Consider the following 19,193-nt stretch of genomic DNA (forward strand, 5'->3'; position numbering starts at 1 on the left):
AGTGCATTTTGACAGTTTTTCAGTTAGACAGTGCTAGTTCATGTATGTCATATAGATAACATTGTGCTTATGCCTGTGGAGTTATTTACGAGTCAGCACTGATTGGCTAAAGTGCAAGTCTGTCAAAAGAACAGAGATAAGGGTGCAGTCTGCAGAGGCTTAGTAACAAGGTAATCAGAGGTAAAAACATAAATAATGCTTACCAGATAATTTCCTTTCCTTCTTTATGGGAAGAGTCCACAGCTGCATTCCTTACTTGTGGGAAATACTGAACCTGGCAACCAGGAGGAGGCTAAGACACCCCAGCCAAAGGCTTAAATACCTCCCCCACTTTCTCATAACCCCAGTCATTCTGCCGAGGGAACAAGGAACAGTAGGAGAAATATCAGGGTGAAAAAGGTGCCAGAAGAATAAATTTAAATTTAGGGCCGCCCATCGGAGAACATGGTCGGGAGCTGTGGACTCTTCCCATACAGAAGGAAAGGAAATGATCTGGTAAGCATAATTTATGTTTTCCTTTTTAATATGGGAAGAGTCCACAGCTGCATTCCTTACTTGTGGGAAACATATACCCAAGCTCTAGAGTACACGGAATGCTAACAGGAGGGAAAAAAGAGAGGCGGACCCAAACTGAGGGCACCACAGCCTGCAAAACCTTTCTCCTGAAGGCTGCTTCAGAAGAAGCAAAAACATCAAACTTGTAAAAGTTGGAAAAAGTATGTAAGAAGGACCAGGTAGCCGCCTTACAAATCTAATCCATAGAGGCCTCATTTTTGAAGGCCCAAGAGGAAACCACTGCTCTCGTAGAATGAGCCATAATCCTCAGAGGAGGCTTATGTCCCGCTGTCTCTATGCTAAACGGATGACACTCCTCAGCCAAAAAGATAAGGAAGTCGAAGAGGCCCTCTGACCCCTACGCTTCCCGGAAAAGAGAACAAACAGAGAAAGAAGTTTGTCTAAATCCCTTAGTGGCCTGAAGATAGAACTTCAAGGCACAAACCACATCCAGCATTTTGTTGTAAACGTTCCTTTGACGAAGAAGGATTAGGACCTAAGAAAGGAACCACAATCTCTTGATTGATGTTGCGAATTGACACAACCTTAGGAAGAAAAAGAAAAAGAGCGGTGCGGTAATAACTTGCACGTTATTGTCACTGCTCACTTCCCTACAGCGCTGGTATTACAGGTTTTCATAAACCCGGCGTTAGCAGGCAAGAAGTGAGCGTAGAGCAAAATTGTGCTCCATACCGCACTCCAATACCAGCGCTGCTGAAAGCTGCGGTGAGCTGGTTTTACGTGCTTGTGCACGATTTCCCCATAGACATCAATGGGGAGAGCCGGGTGAAAAAAAGCCTAACACCTGCAAAAAAGCAGCGTAAAGCTCCGCAACGCAGCCCCATTAATTCCTATGGGGAAACAAAATTTATGTTTACACCTAACACCCTAACAAACCCCGAGTCTAAACACCCCTAATCTTACACTTATTAACCCCTAATCTGCCGCCCCGACATCGCCGACACCTACATTATACTTATTAACCCCTAATCTGCCGCTCCAGACATCGCCACCACTATAATAAACATATTAACCCCTAAACCGCCGCACTCCCACATCGCAAACACTAGTTAAATATGATTAACCCCTAATCTGCCGCCCCTAACATCGTTGCCACCTACCTTAATTTATTAACCCCTAATCTGCCGCCCCCAACTTCACCTCCACTATACTAAATGTATTAACCCCTAAACCTAAGTCTAACCCTAACACCCCCTAACTTAAATATAATTAAAATAAATCTAAATAAAAATTGCTATCATTACCTATATAATTACTATTTAAAACTAAATACTTACCTATAAAATAAACCCTAAGCTAGCTACAATATAACTAATAGTTACATTGTAGCTAGCTTAGGGTTAATTTTTATTTTACAGGTACGTTTGTATTTATTTTAACTAGGTAGAATAGTTACTAAATAGTTATTAACTATTTACTAACTTCCTAGCTAAAATAAATACAAATTTAGCTGTAAAATAAAACCTAACCTGAGTTACACTAACACCTAACCTTACACTACAATTAAATAAATTACCTAAATTAAATACAATTACAAAAACAAACAAACACTAAATTACACAAAATAAAAAGACATTAAAATAAAATTTAAAATAATTACACCTAATCTAATAGCCCTATCAAAATAAAAAAGCCCCCCCCCCCCAAATAAAAAAAACCCTAGCCTAAACTAAACTACCAATAGCCCTTAAAAGGGCCTTTTGCCCCAAAGAAATCAGCTCTTTTACCTGTAAAAAAAATACAAACACCCCCCAACAGTAAAACCCACCACCCACACAACCCCCCCCCCCCCAAATAAAATCCTAACTAAAAAAACCTAAGCTCCCCATTGCCCTGAAAAGGGCATTTGGATGGGCATTGCCCTTAAAAGGGCATTTAGCTCTTTTTCAATTGCCCAAACCCTAATCTAAAACTAAAACCCACCCAATAAACCCTTAAAAAAACACTAACCCCCCGAAGATCCACTTACAGTTTTGAAGACTGGACATCCATCCTCAAGGAAGCCGGGAGAAGTCCTCAGCGAAGCGGCACGAAGTCCTCAACGAAGCCGGGAGAAGTGGTCCTCCAGACGGGCAGAAGTCTTCATCCAGACGGGATCTTCTATCTTCATCCATCCGGCACGGAGCGGGTCCATCTTCAAGACATCCGGCGCGGAGCATCCTCTTCAATCGAAGTCTTCTTCCCGAATGAAGGTTCCTTTAAGTGAATCATCCAAGATGGCGTCCCTTGAATTCCGATTGGCTGATAAAATTCTATCAGCCAATCGGAATTAAAGGTGAAAAAATCCTATTGGCTGATGCAATCAGCCAATAGGATTGAGCTTCAATCCTATTGGCTGATCCAATCAGCCAATAGGATTGAGTTCGCATTCTATTGGCTGTTCCTAAAAGGCATTAAAAAATTTTTGAAGCCGTAGCTAGACCAAACGGAAGTGCAATAAACTGGAAGTGCTGGTCCAGGAACGCAAACTTTAGGAACTGGAAGTGGTCCTTGAGGATTGGTACATGAAGGGAGCATCCTTCAGATCTATCGTGGTGATGAACTGCCCTTCTCGAACGAGGGGAAGAATGGACCCTATTGTCTCCATCTTGAACAAAGGGGCATTTAAAAACTTGTTTAAGCACTTTAGGTCCAGAATCGGATGGAAAGTTCACTCCTTCTTTGGGACCACAAAAAGGTTTGAATAGTATCCCAAACCTCTCACAGCGATAGGCACCGGGACAAAAACTCCTAAGAGGACAGATCCCGTACGCACCCCAGAAAGTCTTACCTCCTTTCTGGTCAGGAAGACAGGAGAGAGAAGGAACCTACCCTTGGGTGGCTGAGACTTGAAACCTATCTTGTAACTCTGAGCTATGACCTCCTGGACCCATGGATCCTGCACGTCCTTGAACCGAACAACTAAAAGGAGCGACAGTCTGCCCCCTACACTATCCAGAAGAGGACCGGGGACCACCCATTCATGCCGACTTAGACTCGGCGGGCTTCTTGCTCTGCTTGGATTTATTCCATGACTGAGCCAGCTTCCAAGAGCTCTTGGTTTGCTCTGGCCTAGCGGAGGACTTCTGACATGGGCTTTATCAGAACGAAAAGAATGAAAATTGTCCCTTAGACCAGTGTTTTTCAACCAGTGTGCCGTGGCACACTAGTGTGCCGTGAGAGATCCTCAGGTGTGCCACGGCAGACTGACAACAGTGTGACATATTTTTTAAATTTTGCTTGTTTTTTACTCCCAGTGCAGGGGTAGTTTGTAGGATGCATGGCATAACAGCACAATACATACAGTATGTGTGTGTTTGTGTGTATGTGTATATATATATGCTGTATTAGGCTACAATGTGTGTTTTTTTTTAAATTTTGGGATGGTGGTGTGCCACAGGATTTTTTAATATAAAAAAGTGTGCCACGGCAAAAAAAAAGTTAAAAATCACTGCCTTAGACTAGTTCATATTCTCTTGCGGTAGGAGGGCACCCTTGCCCCCTGTGACCGTGGAGAAAATTGAGTCCAGGCCTGGACCAAACAAAACCATTCCCTTAAAGGGGAGGGAAAGAAGTCTAGACTTAGAAGTCATAACCGCAGAACATAGAAGGAGCAGCACTCGGGAGGCACGTTTAAAAAATAAAACCACTGTTTATTAGAAAAAGGTTAAAAACAGAGTCATAGAACAGGTAAATAAACCCTTACGCGTTTCATGCCACAAATGGGCACTTAATCATAGGGATAGGTATTGCAACTCGACACCCCCTACTTATAGGCAAAGTGACCAATCAAATACCTGGATGACAATTTAAAAATACACACACACTATAAAAACATGCTTAATTAAATATGATGATGTAATACATACGGTGTCAGGAGAAAACCTAGCAATATGAATAAACACTTCCTAATACTAATGTATTGTAATGTAATATCATTATGAAAATACAAGCAAACTATTGTTAACATAAAATATATATTGATATTGCTTGATATACCTATAATATATAATATATAGCAAGTGTAGCCTATCAAGATAGAGAGATAATATATAATGATAATATAGCATGAGATACGTAGAGTGGTAAAATGTATCAAAGTTAGTTTTAAGATGTGCTAAAAATGTTTTAGAATTTGTTAAAGATTAAGTGTGTTGAGTATATTAAATGTATTCGGGACCTAGTTCGACTGCACACAGGTCATGACAAAGTAATTTGCATGTTAGCAAAATTTGCTTTTCAAGCATCACAAAAGAGTAGTGCTAAACATAGCCCTGAACACATATATAAGAACACAAACTAAAACACAAATTTAGATATAAATCTAAAATTAAATCCAAATTTAAAGTATTCAATTTTTTTACACAGAGAGACATATGACCATGACTTCAGCCAGAGCCCAACAGGCCTGAACAGAAAAAGCTGAAGCCTTGGCATTCAGGCAAATAATCTGCCTAATAGCATCAGAGACAAAAGAATTAGCAACCCTCAAGGCTGTAAATCTTTCCCAAGTAACATTGAGGGGACCCTCCACCCTGATCAAATCCTATAAGGAGTCACACCAGAAGGTAGTTTCTCCAGCAGCCGCGGCAACAGCCACCGCTGGTTGAAACAAATATCCCGTATGTTGAAACATATTTCTTAACAGAGTCTCCATCTTATCCATGGTCTCTTTAAACGAAGAGCTATCCTCAAGCGGGATAGTAGTACGTTTAGCAAGGGTGAAGATAGCGCCATCCCCTTTTAGGGACAGAACCTCACAAGAGTCCAGGACCGGAACAATTTCTTAAAGGAAGAAGAGGGGAAAAAGGAATCCAATCCTGTCCCATTTATTCTTAATAATGTTCGCCATCTAACAGGAGCAGGGAAGGATAAGGTACCACCCTGTCCTCAAACTCTATCCAATTTAGGAATCAAAGGTTTGTCAGGCAATTTGGCCTCTTGAACCTCTGAATTCGCCAAACACTTCCTTTAGAAGAAAGTGCAAATTCCTAAAACTAAAGTCTGGTTCCTCCGCAGCGGGAGGTTTAGAGGCAGCAATATAAACAGGAATTACTCTTTAGGAATAGAGGGAGTACCCACTAAAGCAGGGGTGTCAAACTTGCGGCCCGCGGGCCTCATGCGGCCCTCAACCTAATTTTGTGCGGCCCACACCACCTCCATGAAAAATATTAATTATAATATGCTTATTACTTAAAGAGCGAGTGCGCTTACTGTTAGGGATGCACATACATTAAAATATACGTTATTAAAAAGAAAAAGACAGATAAGTGCATAATGATTTCTTTAACACATGCAGTTCATTACTATGGTAGCACTGATTTCCCACATCATTTCTGTCCATTCCTTTCCATCATTTTCTCTTTAACTAAAATCACATACTTTATATATATTTCTATGTATTTATTTTATATTATGTACAACAGGTATGTCTATCACTATTATAAACAGTGGGTCGCACGTGGAGCGTGTGTCTCACCTTCTTAAAAGCATTAGAGCACATTTCCTCAAGCCAGAGTAAGTTAATTAGGAGTTACAGAACACAATCTTTTGAAATGTATACAGTTATAGCAAATGCCACAGCACTGTTTAGCAATGACAAGATATGTAGGTAGTGTGCGGCCCACGTGAGTTGTACATGTATGGAAAATGGCCCGCGACTAAAATGAGTTTGACACCCCTGCTCTAAAGTAATAGAATCCTCCATCGCTAGTGCAATAACCGGAGAACAATAGAAATAAAACAATCTTATTTTATTCAAAAAAACGGCACCTTTATACCTCAATGGCTGGGGCACTCACCACCTCCTATGAACCAGACAGTACAGAGATTTATGACTCCTTTCTGATAGACATTTATGACTCCTTTCTGATAGACACCCGGTCAGGAAAGAGGGAATGAATCACATGGTGCACAATGCAGGACCGTTGTTCTGTCGATAACTCCAATTCATCGAGAACTCCAATATGACGTCACTTCCGGCTGCAGATTACACTAATTGCCTCCACTGCGCATGCGAGCGCGCATCCGAGATTATTCATCTGAAAAGAGGCGTACCCTTGGGGAGAACTCATCAAATTCTCCAATAAAAGCCATTGCGCATGCATATTTTTTTATGAGGCAAAAAAAAAACACCCTTGAGAAGTACTTATCGAGTGCTACAAGAACTGCTGTTGCGCATGCGCGCATTATGCATAAACACTGGGCTTGTCTGTGTTCAATAGCTTTACCCCCAGGCCGAGATAAGTTTTAAGAAATAAACAATAAATGATAATAAATATTATGTGTGCTTAGCGGTTTCAAAGCTGAATATCGTGACAAGCGAAAACGTATCTCGGCCAGAGGGTAAAGCTATTGAGCAACAGACGGGCACGGTGTTTACACGTAATGCACACATGCGCAACAGCAGTTCTTGGAGCACTCGATAAGTTCTTCTCAAGGGTCTGTTTTTTTGCCTCATAAAAAATACGCATGCGCAATAGCTTTTATTGGAGAATTCGATGAGTTCTCCCCAAGGGTACGCCTCTTTTCAGATGAATAATCTCTGGTGCGCGCTTGCATGCGCAATGGAGGCAATTAGTGTAATCTGCAGCTGGAAGTGACGTCATATTGGAGTTCTCGATGAATTGGAGTTATCAACAGAACACCGTCCCTGCTATGAGAAAAAACACGCCAAGCTTGTAAGCTGCACAGCTCTCAAAGTGAAAGTGAAGCGTATATTCCATAACAGCCTATGAGCCCATAACATCTCACACATAAAAGCAGCATAAAATCAAATAAACATATAATATTATTCACCACTGTTCAATAATCCCCCTCAGGAGATATTAACCCTTGATTCTATACAGATAAAAGGAGTCACACTGTGGCCCTGTCTTCTTGCGTTATCATACATGTATAAAATATGAAACGATCTTACCAGAATCTTTGCGGTTGAACAGTAACACGGTCCTTCAAGTTTGATAGATAGTAGCGTTGCTTCTGACATGGACTTGAGTAAAGAAAGCAGGCAGCAAAACTCGTCAACGCTGATTGCTTATGGAGCTGTTAATATGAGTCAGGATGGTTTTGCAGACTCTCCCTGCATCTCCGGACTCGAACTTTCATCCATGCTCTCACTGAGAGGCTGACAGGATTACTTAAAACTCCAGTCCCATCTCGAAGAGTACTACCCTCCATGAGAGACTACTCGGAAATCTTCTAACACTTCTCTGCCAAGCTCCTGTGACAAAAGGCAAAGAATGACTGGGGTTATGAGGAAGTGGGGGAGGTATTTAAGCCTTTGGCTGGGTGTCTTTTCTCCTCCTCCTGGTGGCCAGGTTCAGTATTTCCCACAAGTAAGGAATGCAGCTGCGGACTCTTCCCATATTAAGAAGGAAACATATATTAATATAACCGTGTTGGTTACGCAAAACTGGTGAATGGATAATAACATAATTTATGCTTACCTGATAAATTTATTTCTCTTGTGGTGTATCCAGTCCACGGATCATCCATTACTTGTGGGATATTCTCATTCCCAACAGGAAGTTGCAAGAGGACACCCACAGCAGAGCTGTCTATATAGCTCCTCCCCTAACTGCCATATCCAGTCATTCAACCGAAATAAACAGAGAAAGGAGAAACCATAGGGTGCAGTGGTGACTGTAGTTTAAAATTAAAAAATACCTGCCTTAAAATGACAGGGCGGGCCGTGGACTGGATACACCACAAGAGAAATAAATGTATCAGGTAAGCATAAATTATGTTTTCTCTTGTAAGGTGTATCCAGTCCACGGATCATCCATTACTTGTGGGATACCAATACCAAAGCTAAAGTACACGGATGAAGGGAGGGACAAGGCAGGTACTTAAACGGAAGGTACCACTGCCTGTAAAACCTTTCTCCCAAAAATAGCCTCCGAAGAAGCAAAAGTATCAAATTTGTAGAATTTTGAAAAAGTATGAAGCGAAGACCAAGTCGCCGCCTTGCAAATCTGTTCAACAGAAGCCTCATTTTTAAAGGCCCATGTGGAAGCCACAGCTCTAGTAGAATGAGCTGTAATCCTTTCTGGAGGCTGCTGGCCAGCAGTCTCATAGGCTAAGCGGATTATGCTTTTTAGCCAAAAAGAAAGAGAGGTTGCTGAAGCCTTTTGACCTCTCCTCTGTCCAGAGTAGACAACAAACAAAGCAGATGTTTGACGAAAATCTTTAGTAGCTTGTAAGTAAAACTTTAAAGCACGAACCACGTCCAGATTGTGTAATAGACGTTCCTTCTTTGAAGAAAGATTAGGACACAAAGACGGGACAACAATCTCTTGATTGATATTCTTATTAGATACCACCTTAGGTAAAAACCCAGGTTTGGTACGCAGAACTGCCTTATCTGCATGGAAGATCAGATAAGGAGAATCACATTGTAAGGCAGATAACTCAGAAACTCTAAGAGCCGAGGAAATAGCTACCAAAAAAACAACTTTCCAAGATAAAAGTTTGATATCTATGGAATGAAGAGGTTCAAACGGAACCCCCTGAAGAACTTTAAGAACCAAATTTAAACTCCATGGTGGAGCAACAGGTTTAAACACAGGCTTGATTCTAACTAAAGCCTGACAAAATGCCTGAACGTCTGGGACATCCACCAGACGCTTGTGCAAAAGAATAGATAGCACAGAAATCTGTCCCTTTAAGGAACTAGCTGACAATCCTTTCTCCAATCCTTCTTGGAGAAAAGATAATATCCTAGGAATCCTGACTTTACTCCATGAGTAACCCTTGGATTCACACCAATAAAGATATTTCCGCCATATCTTATGATAGATTTTCCTGGTGACAGGCTTTCGTGCCTGAATTAAGGTATCAATGACTGACTCGGAGAAACCACGCTTTGATAAAATCAAGCGTTCAATCTCCAGGCAGTCAGCCTCAGAGAAATTAGATTTGGATGGTTGAAAGGACCTTGAAGTAGAAGGTCCTGTCTCAGCGGCAGAGTCCATGGTGGAAAGGATGACATGTCCACCAGATCTGCATACCAAGTCCTGCGTGGCCACGCAGGCGCTATCAAGATCACTGATGCTCTCTCCTGCTTGATTTTGGCAATCAGACGAGGGAGCAGAGGAAACGGTGGAAACACATAAGCCAGGTTGAAGGACCAAGGCGCTGCTAGAGCATCTATCAGCGTTGCCTTGGGGTCCCTGGACCTGGATACGTAACAAGGAAGCTTGGCGTTCTGGCAAGACGCCATGAGATCCAATTCTGGTGTGCCTCAACGATGAACCAATTGAGCAAACACCTCCGGGTGGAGTTCCCACTCCCCCGGATGAAAAGTCTGACGACTTAGAAAATCCGCCTCCCAGTTCTCTACACCTGGGATATGGATAGCTGATAGGTGGCAAGAGTGAATCTCTGCCCAGCGAATTATCTTTGAGACTTCTAACATCGCTAGGGAACTCCTTGTTCCCCCTTGATGGTTGATGTAAGCCACAGTCGTGATGTTGTCCGACTGAAATCTGATGAACCTCATTGTCGCTAAATGAGGCCAAGCCTGAAGAGCATTGAATATCGCTCTTAGTTCCAGAATGTTTATTGGAAGGAGTGACTCCTCCTGAGTCCACGATCCCTCAGCCTTCAGGGAGTTCCAGACTGCACCCCAACCTAGTAGGCTGGCATCTGTCGTCACAATTGTCCAATCTGGCCTGCGAAAGGTCATACCTTTGGACAGATGGACCCGAGATAGCCACCAGAGAAGAGAATCCCTGGTCTCTTGATCCAGATTTAGTAGAGGGGACAAATCTGTGTAATCCCCATTCCACTGACTGAGCATGCAGAGTTGCAGCAGTCTGAGATGTAGGCGTGCAAACGGTACTATGTCCATTGCCGCTACCATTAAGCCGATTACTTCCATGCACTGAGCCACCGAAGGGCGAGGAATGGAATAAAGAACATGGCAGGAATTTAGAAGTTTTGATAACCTGGACTCCGTCAGGTAAATTTTCATTTCTACAGAATCTATCAGAGTCCCTAGGAAGGAAACTCTTGTAAGGGGGGATAGAGAACTCTTTTCCTCGTTCACCTTCCACCCATGCAACCTCAGAAATGCCAACACTATGTCCGTATGAGACTTGGCAATTTGGAAGTTTGACGCCTGAATTAGGATGTCGTCTAAATAAGGGGCCACTGCTATGCCCTGCGGCCTTAGGACCGCCAGAAGCGACCCCAGAACCTTCGTAAAAATTCTTGGGGCTGTAGCTAGCCCAAAGGGAAGAGCTACAAACTGGTAATGCCTGTCTCGGAAGGCAAACCTGAGAAACCGATGATGATCTTTGTGTATCGGAATGTGAAGATAAGCATCCTTTAAATCCACTGTAGTCATGTATTGACCCTCCTGGATCATAGGTAGGATGGTACGAATAGTCTCCATCTTGAATGATGGAACTCTGAGGAATTTGTTTAAGATCTTTAGATCCAAAATTGGTCTGAAGGTTCCCTCTTTTTTGGGAACTACAAACAGATTTGAGTAAAATCCCTGTCCCTGTTCCTCCTTTGGAACTGGATGGATCACTCCCATAACTAGGAGGTCTTGTACACAGTGTAAGAATGCCTCTTTCTTTATCTGGTTTGCAGATAATTGTGAAAGGTGAAATCTCCCTTTTGGGGTGGAAGCCTTAAAGTCCAGAAGATATCCCTGGGATATAATTTCCAACGCCCAGGGATCCTGAACATCTCTTGCCCACGCCTGGGCGAAGAGCGAAAGTCTGCCCCCTACTAGATCCGTTATCGGATAGGGGGCCGTTCCTTCATGCTGTCTTAGAGGCAGCAGCAGGCTTTTTGGCCTGCTTACCCTTGTTCCAGGTCTGGTTAGGTCTCCAGACCGTCTTGGACTGAGCAAACGTTCCCTCTTGTTTTGCATTAGAGGAAGTTGATGCCGCACTCGCCTTGAAGTTTCGAAAGGCACGAAAATTAGACTGTTTGGCCCTTGATTTGGACCTATCCTGAGGAAGGGCATGACCTTTTCCTCCAGTGATATCAGCAATAATCTCCTTCAAACCAGGCCCAAATAGGGTCTGCCCCTTGAAGGGAATGTTAAGCAGCTTAGACTTTGAAGTAACGTCAGCTAACCATGATTTAAGCCATAGCGCTCTGCGCGCCTGGATAGCAAAACCAGAATTCTTAGCCGTTAGTTTAGTCAAATGAACAATGGCATCAGAAACAAAAGAATTGGCTAGCTTAAGTGCTCTAAGCTTGTCAAGTATGTCATCCAATGGAGTCGCTACCTGTTGAGCCTCTTCCAGAGACTCAATTCAGAACGCCGCAGCAGCAGTGACAGGAGCAATGCATGCAAGGGGCTGTAGGATAAAACCTTGTTGAATAAACATTTTCTTAAGGTAACCCTCTAAATTTTTTATCCATTGGATCTAAGAAAGCACAACTGTCCTCGACAGGGATAGTAGTACGCTTTGCTAGAGTAGAAACTGCTCCCTCCACCTTAGGAACTGTCTGCCATAAGTCCCGTGTGGTGGCGTCTATTGGAAAAAAATTTCTAAAAATAGGAGGGGGAGAGAACGGCACACCTGGTCTATCCCATTCCTTAGTAATAATTTCTGTAAACCTTTTAGGTATTGGAAAAACATCAGTACACACCGGCACTGCATAGTATTTATCCAGTCTACACAATTTCTCTGGCACTGCAATTGTATCACAGTCATTCAGAGCAGCTAAAACCTCCCTGAGTAACACGCGGAGGTGTTCAAGCTTAAATTTAAATGTAGAAATATCAGAATCAGCTTGCATCATCTTCCCTGAGTCAGAAATATCACCCACAGAAAGAAGCTCTCCTTCTTCAGCTTCTGCATATTGTGAGGCATTATCAGACATAGCTCTTAAAGCGTCAGTATGCTCTGTATTTCGTCTAACTCCAGAGCTATCTCGCTTTCCTCTAAATTCAGGTAGTCTGGCTAATACCGCTGACAGTGTATTATCCATGACTGCCGCCATGTCTTGTAAAGTAAACGCTGTGGGCGCCCTAGATGTACTTGGCGTTATTTGAGCGTGAGTCCCTTGAGCGGGAGTCAAAGGATCTGACACGTGGGGAGAGTTAGTCGGCATAACTTCCCCCTCGTCAGATTCCTCTGGTGATAAATTTTTTAAAGACAGAATATGATCTTTATTGCTTAAAGTGAAATCAGTACATTTGGTACACATTCTAAGAGGGGGCTCCACAATGGCTTTTAAACATAATGAACAAGGAGTTTCCTCTATGTCAGACATGTTTATACAGACTAGCAATGAGACTAGCAAGCTTGGAAAACACTTTAAATCAAGTTAACAAGCAAATATAATAAACGGTACTGTGCCTTTAAGAGAAACAAATTTTGTCAGAATTTGAAAAACAGTGAAAAAAGGCAGTAAATCGAACAAAATTTTTACAGTGTGTATAATAGGCTAACAGAGCATTGCACCCACTTGCAAATGGATGATTAACCCCTTAGTTCAAAAACCGGATCAAAAAAAACGAACTAGACGTTTTTTAACAGTCACACCAAACTGCCACAGCCTTGCTGTGGGCCTACCTTCCCAACAAAACGATTTTGGAAAGCCCAAGAGCCCTTTAGAGATGTCCTATAGCATTCAGACGACCCTTGGAGGAAGCTGAATGTCTCAGTCTGTAAAAGTTACTGCGCAAAATAGTGCTAAATTAGGCCCCTACCACTCATTGTAACACAGTGGAAAGCCTCAGGAAACTGTTTCTAGGCAAATTTAAGCCAGCCATGTGGAAAAAACTAGGCCCCAATAAAGTTTTATCACCAAAGTATATATGAAAACGTTTAAACATGCCAGCAAACGTTTTATATTGCAAATATAAAAGAGTATTACCTCAGAAAATAAGCAAGATACCAGTCACTATTAAATCACTGTATTCAGGCTTACCTTACATAAATTTGGCATCAGCAGCATTTTCTAGCATTCACATCTTCTAGAAAAATCTTAACTGCACATACCTCATAGCAGGATAACCTGCACGCCATTCCCCCGCTGAAGTTATCTCTCTCTTCAGTCATGTGTGAGAACAGCAATGGATCTTAGTTACAACCTGCTAAGATCATAGAAATCACAGGCAGATTCTTCTATTTTTCTGCCTGGAACAAAATAGTACAACTCCGGTACCATTTAAAAATAATAAACTTTTGATTGAAGTAAAATAACAGCTACATTTCACCACTTCTCTCTTACTACCTCCATGTTTGTTGAGAGTTGCAAGAGAATGACTGGATATGGCAGTTAGGGGAGGAGCTATATAGACAGCACTGCTGTGGATGTCCTCTTGCAACTTCCTGTTGGGAATGAGAATATCCCACAAGTAATGGATGATCCGTGGACTGGATACACCTTACAAGAGAAAAAGGGATTATCTATCTTTTATACAATAAACATTTTCAAGTAAACTTTTCCTTTAAGTCCAAAATCTTTTCAGTTCCTGTGCATAAAATGTCTCAATAGTTTCAGATAATTATGTGTTGCTGGTAAAGTATCCTGTAGAATAGAGTTAACGTGAATGGGTGTATGTTGTCAGTGCTGTAACTGCTGTTGTCAATCTGCGTAAAATCTGTGTTGTAAAATGAGGGCTACCTGTACTTCAGTGTGTCATTGCATGTAGGCCTGCTTCCCACGGAACAGCCATAAAGGCAGCTAATATGCAATAATATTAACTTATATAACTTATTTTTTATTTTGTTTAATATTCTTTCAATTAACCAACATGTAATAGAGTGTAGACTGTTTTTCCTCATAAACTGTTGAGTTACAGTACTCAGCAAGACTGCTGTATGTGTCATTTACCAAATATGGGTAAATATAAAACAATGTTTTCTTTTTTAGAAGCCCTGATGTAACAGCTAACATGTTATATTGTATATGATAAACAAGGGTAACAAATCAGATGTATGGGCCGACACCTAAAGAAGGAACAGTGATTAAAGGTCTGCTAAATTCAAAATTCAACTTTCTTGATACAGATAAAGCGTGCAATTAAAAAAATAAATATTCCAATATACTTCCATTATTGAAATATGCACATTAATTTTATATGCACACTTTTTCAGACTCCAGTTCCTACTGAGCATGTGCAAAAATGCTCAGTATATATATATATATATATATATATATATATATATATATATATATATATATATATATATATATATATATAGTGTGTAGCCGGTAGCCTAGCACTCCATCCGCACGTGTGTGGCCACAGCCTGGGTGCAATCCTCAAAATATAGTATAGAGTAGCTCTTTAGGATGGAGGGCACTCACAGGACTTTGTAGAAAAGGTAAAAAGTTCAATCTTTATTTACAACATCAGCTTTACATCAAAGAATGTTGACGTTTCGGCCCTATATATATATACGTAAATTAATTTTGTGATTGGCTGATGGCTGTCACGTGATGCAGGGGGAAGGAAAATTGGATTAACTGTGAAATTTGCTATAAAAAATATTCTACAGCTCATTTCAAATTCAAAATAAGTGCTACTGCCAGGCTCATCTTCCTTACACATCGCTCTTCATCTGCTGCACCTCTCTGCCAATCCCTTCACTGGCTTCCTCTTGCCTCCAGGATTAAACACAAAATCCTCACCCTGACAAACAAAATCCTCAACTGCACTGCTCCCACCTACATTTCAGACCTTGTCTCCATATACTCTCCCTCCCGCCCCCTTCGCTCTGCTCACAATCTCTTCCTCTCTTGTTACCTCCTCACATTCCCGTTTACAGGACTTCTACAGAATGGCTCCCATCTTGTGGAACTCCCTGCCTCGCTCCACAAGACTCTCCCCTAATTTTAACAGCTTCAAGTGCTCCCTAAAGACTCTACTATTCAGGGATGCATACAGCCTACTCTGACCTTTCCTAACTCAATTTCTTTCCCCTTGAACCCCTTAGCATGTCAGCCTATGAGCCCAGCTGTTTGTAGAGTGCCTTAATAAGAGCAGACTACAACAGTGCAACTCTCGGCAGGGCCCTCTACCCATTTGATCCCTATAAATGTTATCTTGTATACCGCCTATGCTTATAGCGCTGTGGAATCTGTTGGCGCTCTACAAATACCCTATAATAATAATACTGCATTGTCTTTTTTATTGTGTATTTGTATTCAATTCTACTGTATTTAGTGGTATTTTAATGTAATCGTATATCAATGACAGTCCCTTCTTATCTTAGGGAAGGAATTCTGAAGAGTGACATTATTCCTGCATTGTCTCGTCTGTTGGATGACCCTGTTGCTGTCTGTCGTAAAAATATGCATCAGACATTTGAGATGGTGTCAGAACTCCCAGCAGGTAGGACACCCAGCGATCAGAGAGTTTCTCTATGCATTCACTGCTGTATAATGTCATAATATGGTTGGTGTAAATAGTCTTGTTGGGGTGTATATAAATACATATATATATATATATATATATATATATATATATACACAGTATACACTTTATAAAACACTTTCTCTTTTGAAGGCTTTTTTTTTACGTACACACTCACCAAATTGGCCTAACCTTTTGCTCACACAAGACAAATTAAAGAGCTGTTTATCAAAGAGTGTTTTCCTTCCCATTGTATAAATAATCATGTGGTTTATGGTCACATTAAAAATAATTAACCTCTATGAGATTGTGACATAACTGATTTGCTTTGGTTAGAGAAATAATAATTAGGACATGCAGAACCACTTCCTCCATTTTACCACTAGGTGGCATGTGTGGCTGACATCTGTTTGCTTCTGCTGGGTCTATAGAGATTTGGCGATTCTATGGCTTATGATTCATTTGTAATAATATTCCATCTGTTTCACTGTGACATGGGTGACAAAGGGATGCTGTGATGAGAGCCAAGGTTGGCACCATATGTGAGCTAAAGAAGCTTATAAAGCATACATACTTGGCACACATATTCTCCATACATGTGCTGTTTTTTTTATCTGACAAGAGCTGTACAATACCTGTTCACCTTGGCTCAGCATTGAAGGTCACAGCTTACTACAATGTATGTTTGACATCATATCCTGTTGTATTTTTTTCCCCATACATATTTCAAGCTACTCCTTTTGCACAGTACTGATGATATGTTTTACGCTCTGGGCTTTAAACACCGCTTCTTCATACAAAATAACTATAATGGGGCATGTAGCTCTATTTAGCAGAAATCTATGAATATCTACAAAATGTATGGCACTTAAAACAACCCTGTCTGCTGATTAGTATGATGATGGGATATAGTGCCGAAAATCTCATTAAATATCGTCTCTTACATTTTTCTATTTACTTTAATGAAGGATTTTGTAGGGGGAAAAAAGTTAGATTATCTTTACAACTATACTAGAATAGAATATACTACAAAATGCTGCACTGTTCACCTGAAAGCTTGTGGCTATTTGTGTATTTATGTAAGTAAATACATACCTAACTAGCAAATAATGTGCAATCTCATCTAAATATACAATATGATTCCACAAGCAGAGGGAAACCTTGATTACATGGCCCGCAGTAATGAGGAATTTTTAACTACCGTTAGGTATTTGAGTGAGTGATTAGTTGGCTCTTGTCAAGGTTACTAGATTCAATGTTTATTACAGAAGGAAGTCTAGCAGAAGGTAACGTTCACATAAAAGCATTAGAGGTGTTTAACTGTAGTAAACACTTAGGGGCTGATTTATGAAAGTGCGAACGGACATGATACAATGTAGCGTATCATGTCTACCGCACATCGATAAATGCCGACAGCATACGCCGCCCCCTGCAGATTCGCGGTCAATCGGCCGCTAGCTGGGGGTGTCAATCAGCCCAGTCGTATAGGATTGGGCAGATTGATACATGACTAAGGGCCTATAGCAGGCCTGAAACGTTTTATTTTTTTGCTTAGACCTAAGAATATGAGACAATAAAGGTCTTTTAAATTACTGGTGGCTGGAACAATCTTTTATCTATTTGGAGTACCTGCAGGACAAGGCAGACCCTGGGTTCCGTGCCCCATAAACCACATATACTGAGGTGCTGTCTTCCAAACTACTATTGAAGCCCGCAGCCTCAGAGCAGGCGGACAAGTTATGGAGCAGCGGTCTTTAGACCGCTGCTTCATAACTGCTGTTTACGGTGAGCCTGAAGGCTCGCATTCGGAGCTTGATAATTCGGTCTCAAAGGGGTCGATTTATCATCGTTCTGTCCGACATGATCCTCTCAGAGGATCATGTCCGATAGACATCGATGAATGCCGACAGCGTATCATTGCACAAGCAGTTCTTGTGAACTGCTTGTGCAATGCCGCCCCCTGCAGATTCGTGGCCAATCGGCCGCTAGCAGGTGGTGTCAATCAGCCCGATCGGCCCTTGATAATTCGTCCTCAAAGGCTCATTCTGAGATCGGTATGTCTGCATATAAAGTATACATTCTCATCTTATCAGCTATTGTTTGTTTATTTATGTAGTATTTTGTTTGGGTTTAAGAGTCACAAACCAAGAAGTTTAATCCGATTTACAGGTTATGAGGTTACTAAGGGCTCGATTTCTATTCTCCTATATTTGCCCATAAAAATGCGCATGAGAAATAATGCCCCTATTTATCATTAAAAAATGTGCCTAAAATTTGGCAAGTTCAACGTTAAAATTGTCCTACTTTGTTCCCATTCTCCTTGGAGAAAATGTGCTTCAAAAAAGGGTTAGATTAGATCGTTTAAACCGTATTTCATAAAGTTCTCCTCATTAATTCGACTACACATTTATCATATTGTTCTTCTATAGAGGACTGAAAGTTATCCTGCAAGTTCCTGCATAGCTTCTGTGGAGAACAGCTTTAGAAATTGATTCTCTACCAGTTAAAGAAGTAATGTTACAAAATAAAAGGGCTCTACAAGGTGCAAACATAATATAGAACAAAGCGCAATCATAATTTATATTGGAATGCAAAAATAATATGTTCGCCAAAATAATATATAACAGAGCACAAAAATGATATCTATGGGGGCATAAAAATAATATATAAAAGAAGAGCTAAAATAGAAGGACAAAAAACAATGACAACTTAGATCTATTTTCTTCCATGACAGTTTGTTGAAGAGGGGCATTATTTCTCTTGTTTTATATATGACTTACATGGAGAATAGTTGCTTATTTTCAATGATTAATAAGGGGCAGATACTACTACTCAGCTCTGCTATGGAGAAGAGCAAAAAAACAACAACATTGTTTTGATAAATTTGAGCACACAGATGCGCTTCTCTAAAGGACAGCTGCGGAGAACCCATAGGAGAATTACACAGAGAATTCTCCTTGCACTTGATAAATTTGTCTCACATATAGACTTGTGACGATTCTTATTGAGTGTAAGTAAAGTTGCCTTGTGTCCACTACAATATAATGTTGATATTCAGGGGAAGAAATAGGTGAGGTCATGATTACTTCAGATCTATTTGTCAGACTGTTTTATTTTCTGCATATACAATTGGGTTTCATATCCCTTTAATTAGTGAAACCTGGAAACACTAAGGGCCAGATTATGAGTGGAGTGCTAACAGTTACGCGCAAGTGATAAGGGGTTTATTGCGGGTTTTGTGCTTGTCGGATTTACTGCTGGTATTACGAGTTGAAAGTAAACGCGATTGCATAAGCGC

General features: G+C 41.1%; 1 protein-coding gene across 1 annotated transcript in view; it reads left to right on the plus strand.

Moving 5' to 3' along the window:
* Nucleotides 1-19,193, plus strand: part of RSPH14 (radial spoke head 14 homolog) — a 491,790-nt gene that overhangs the window by 69,854 nt on the left and 402,743 nt on the right. The window contains exon 3 of the mRNA XM_053701996.1: nt 15,756-15,874. Coding sequence (XP_053557971.1) covers nt 15,756-15,874 — 119 coding nt within the window. The remainder of the gene's footprint in view (nt 1-15,755; nt 15,875-19,193) is intronic.

The sequence above is a fragment of the Bombina bombina genome, chromosome 2 (genome assembly GCF_027579735.1).
Source record: "Bombina bombina isolate aBomBom1 chromosome 2, aBomBom1.pri, whole genome shotgun sequence".
In the NCBI taxonomy this organism is placed as follows: Eukaryota; Metazoa; Chordata; class Amphibia; order Anura; family Bombinatoridae; genus Bombina; species Bombina bombina.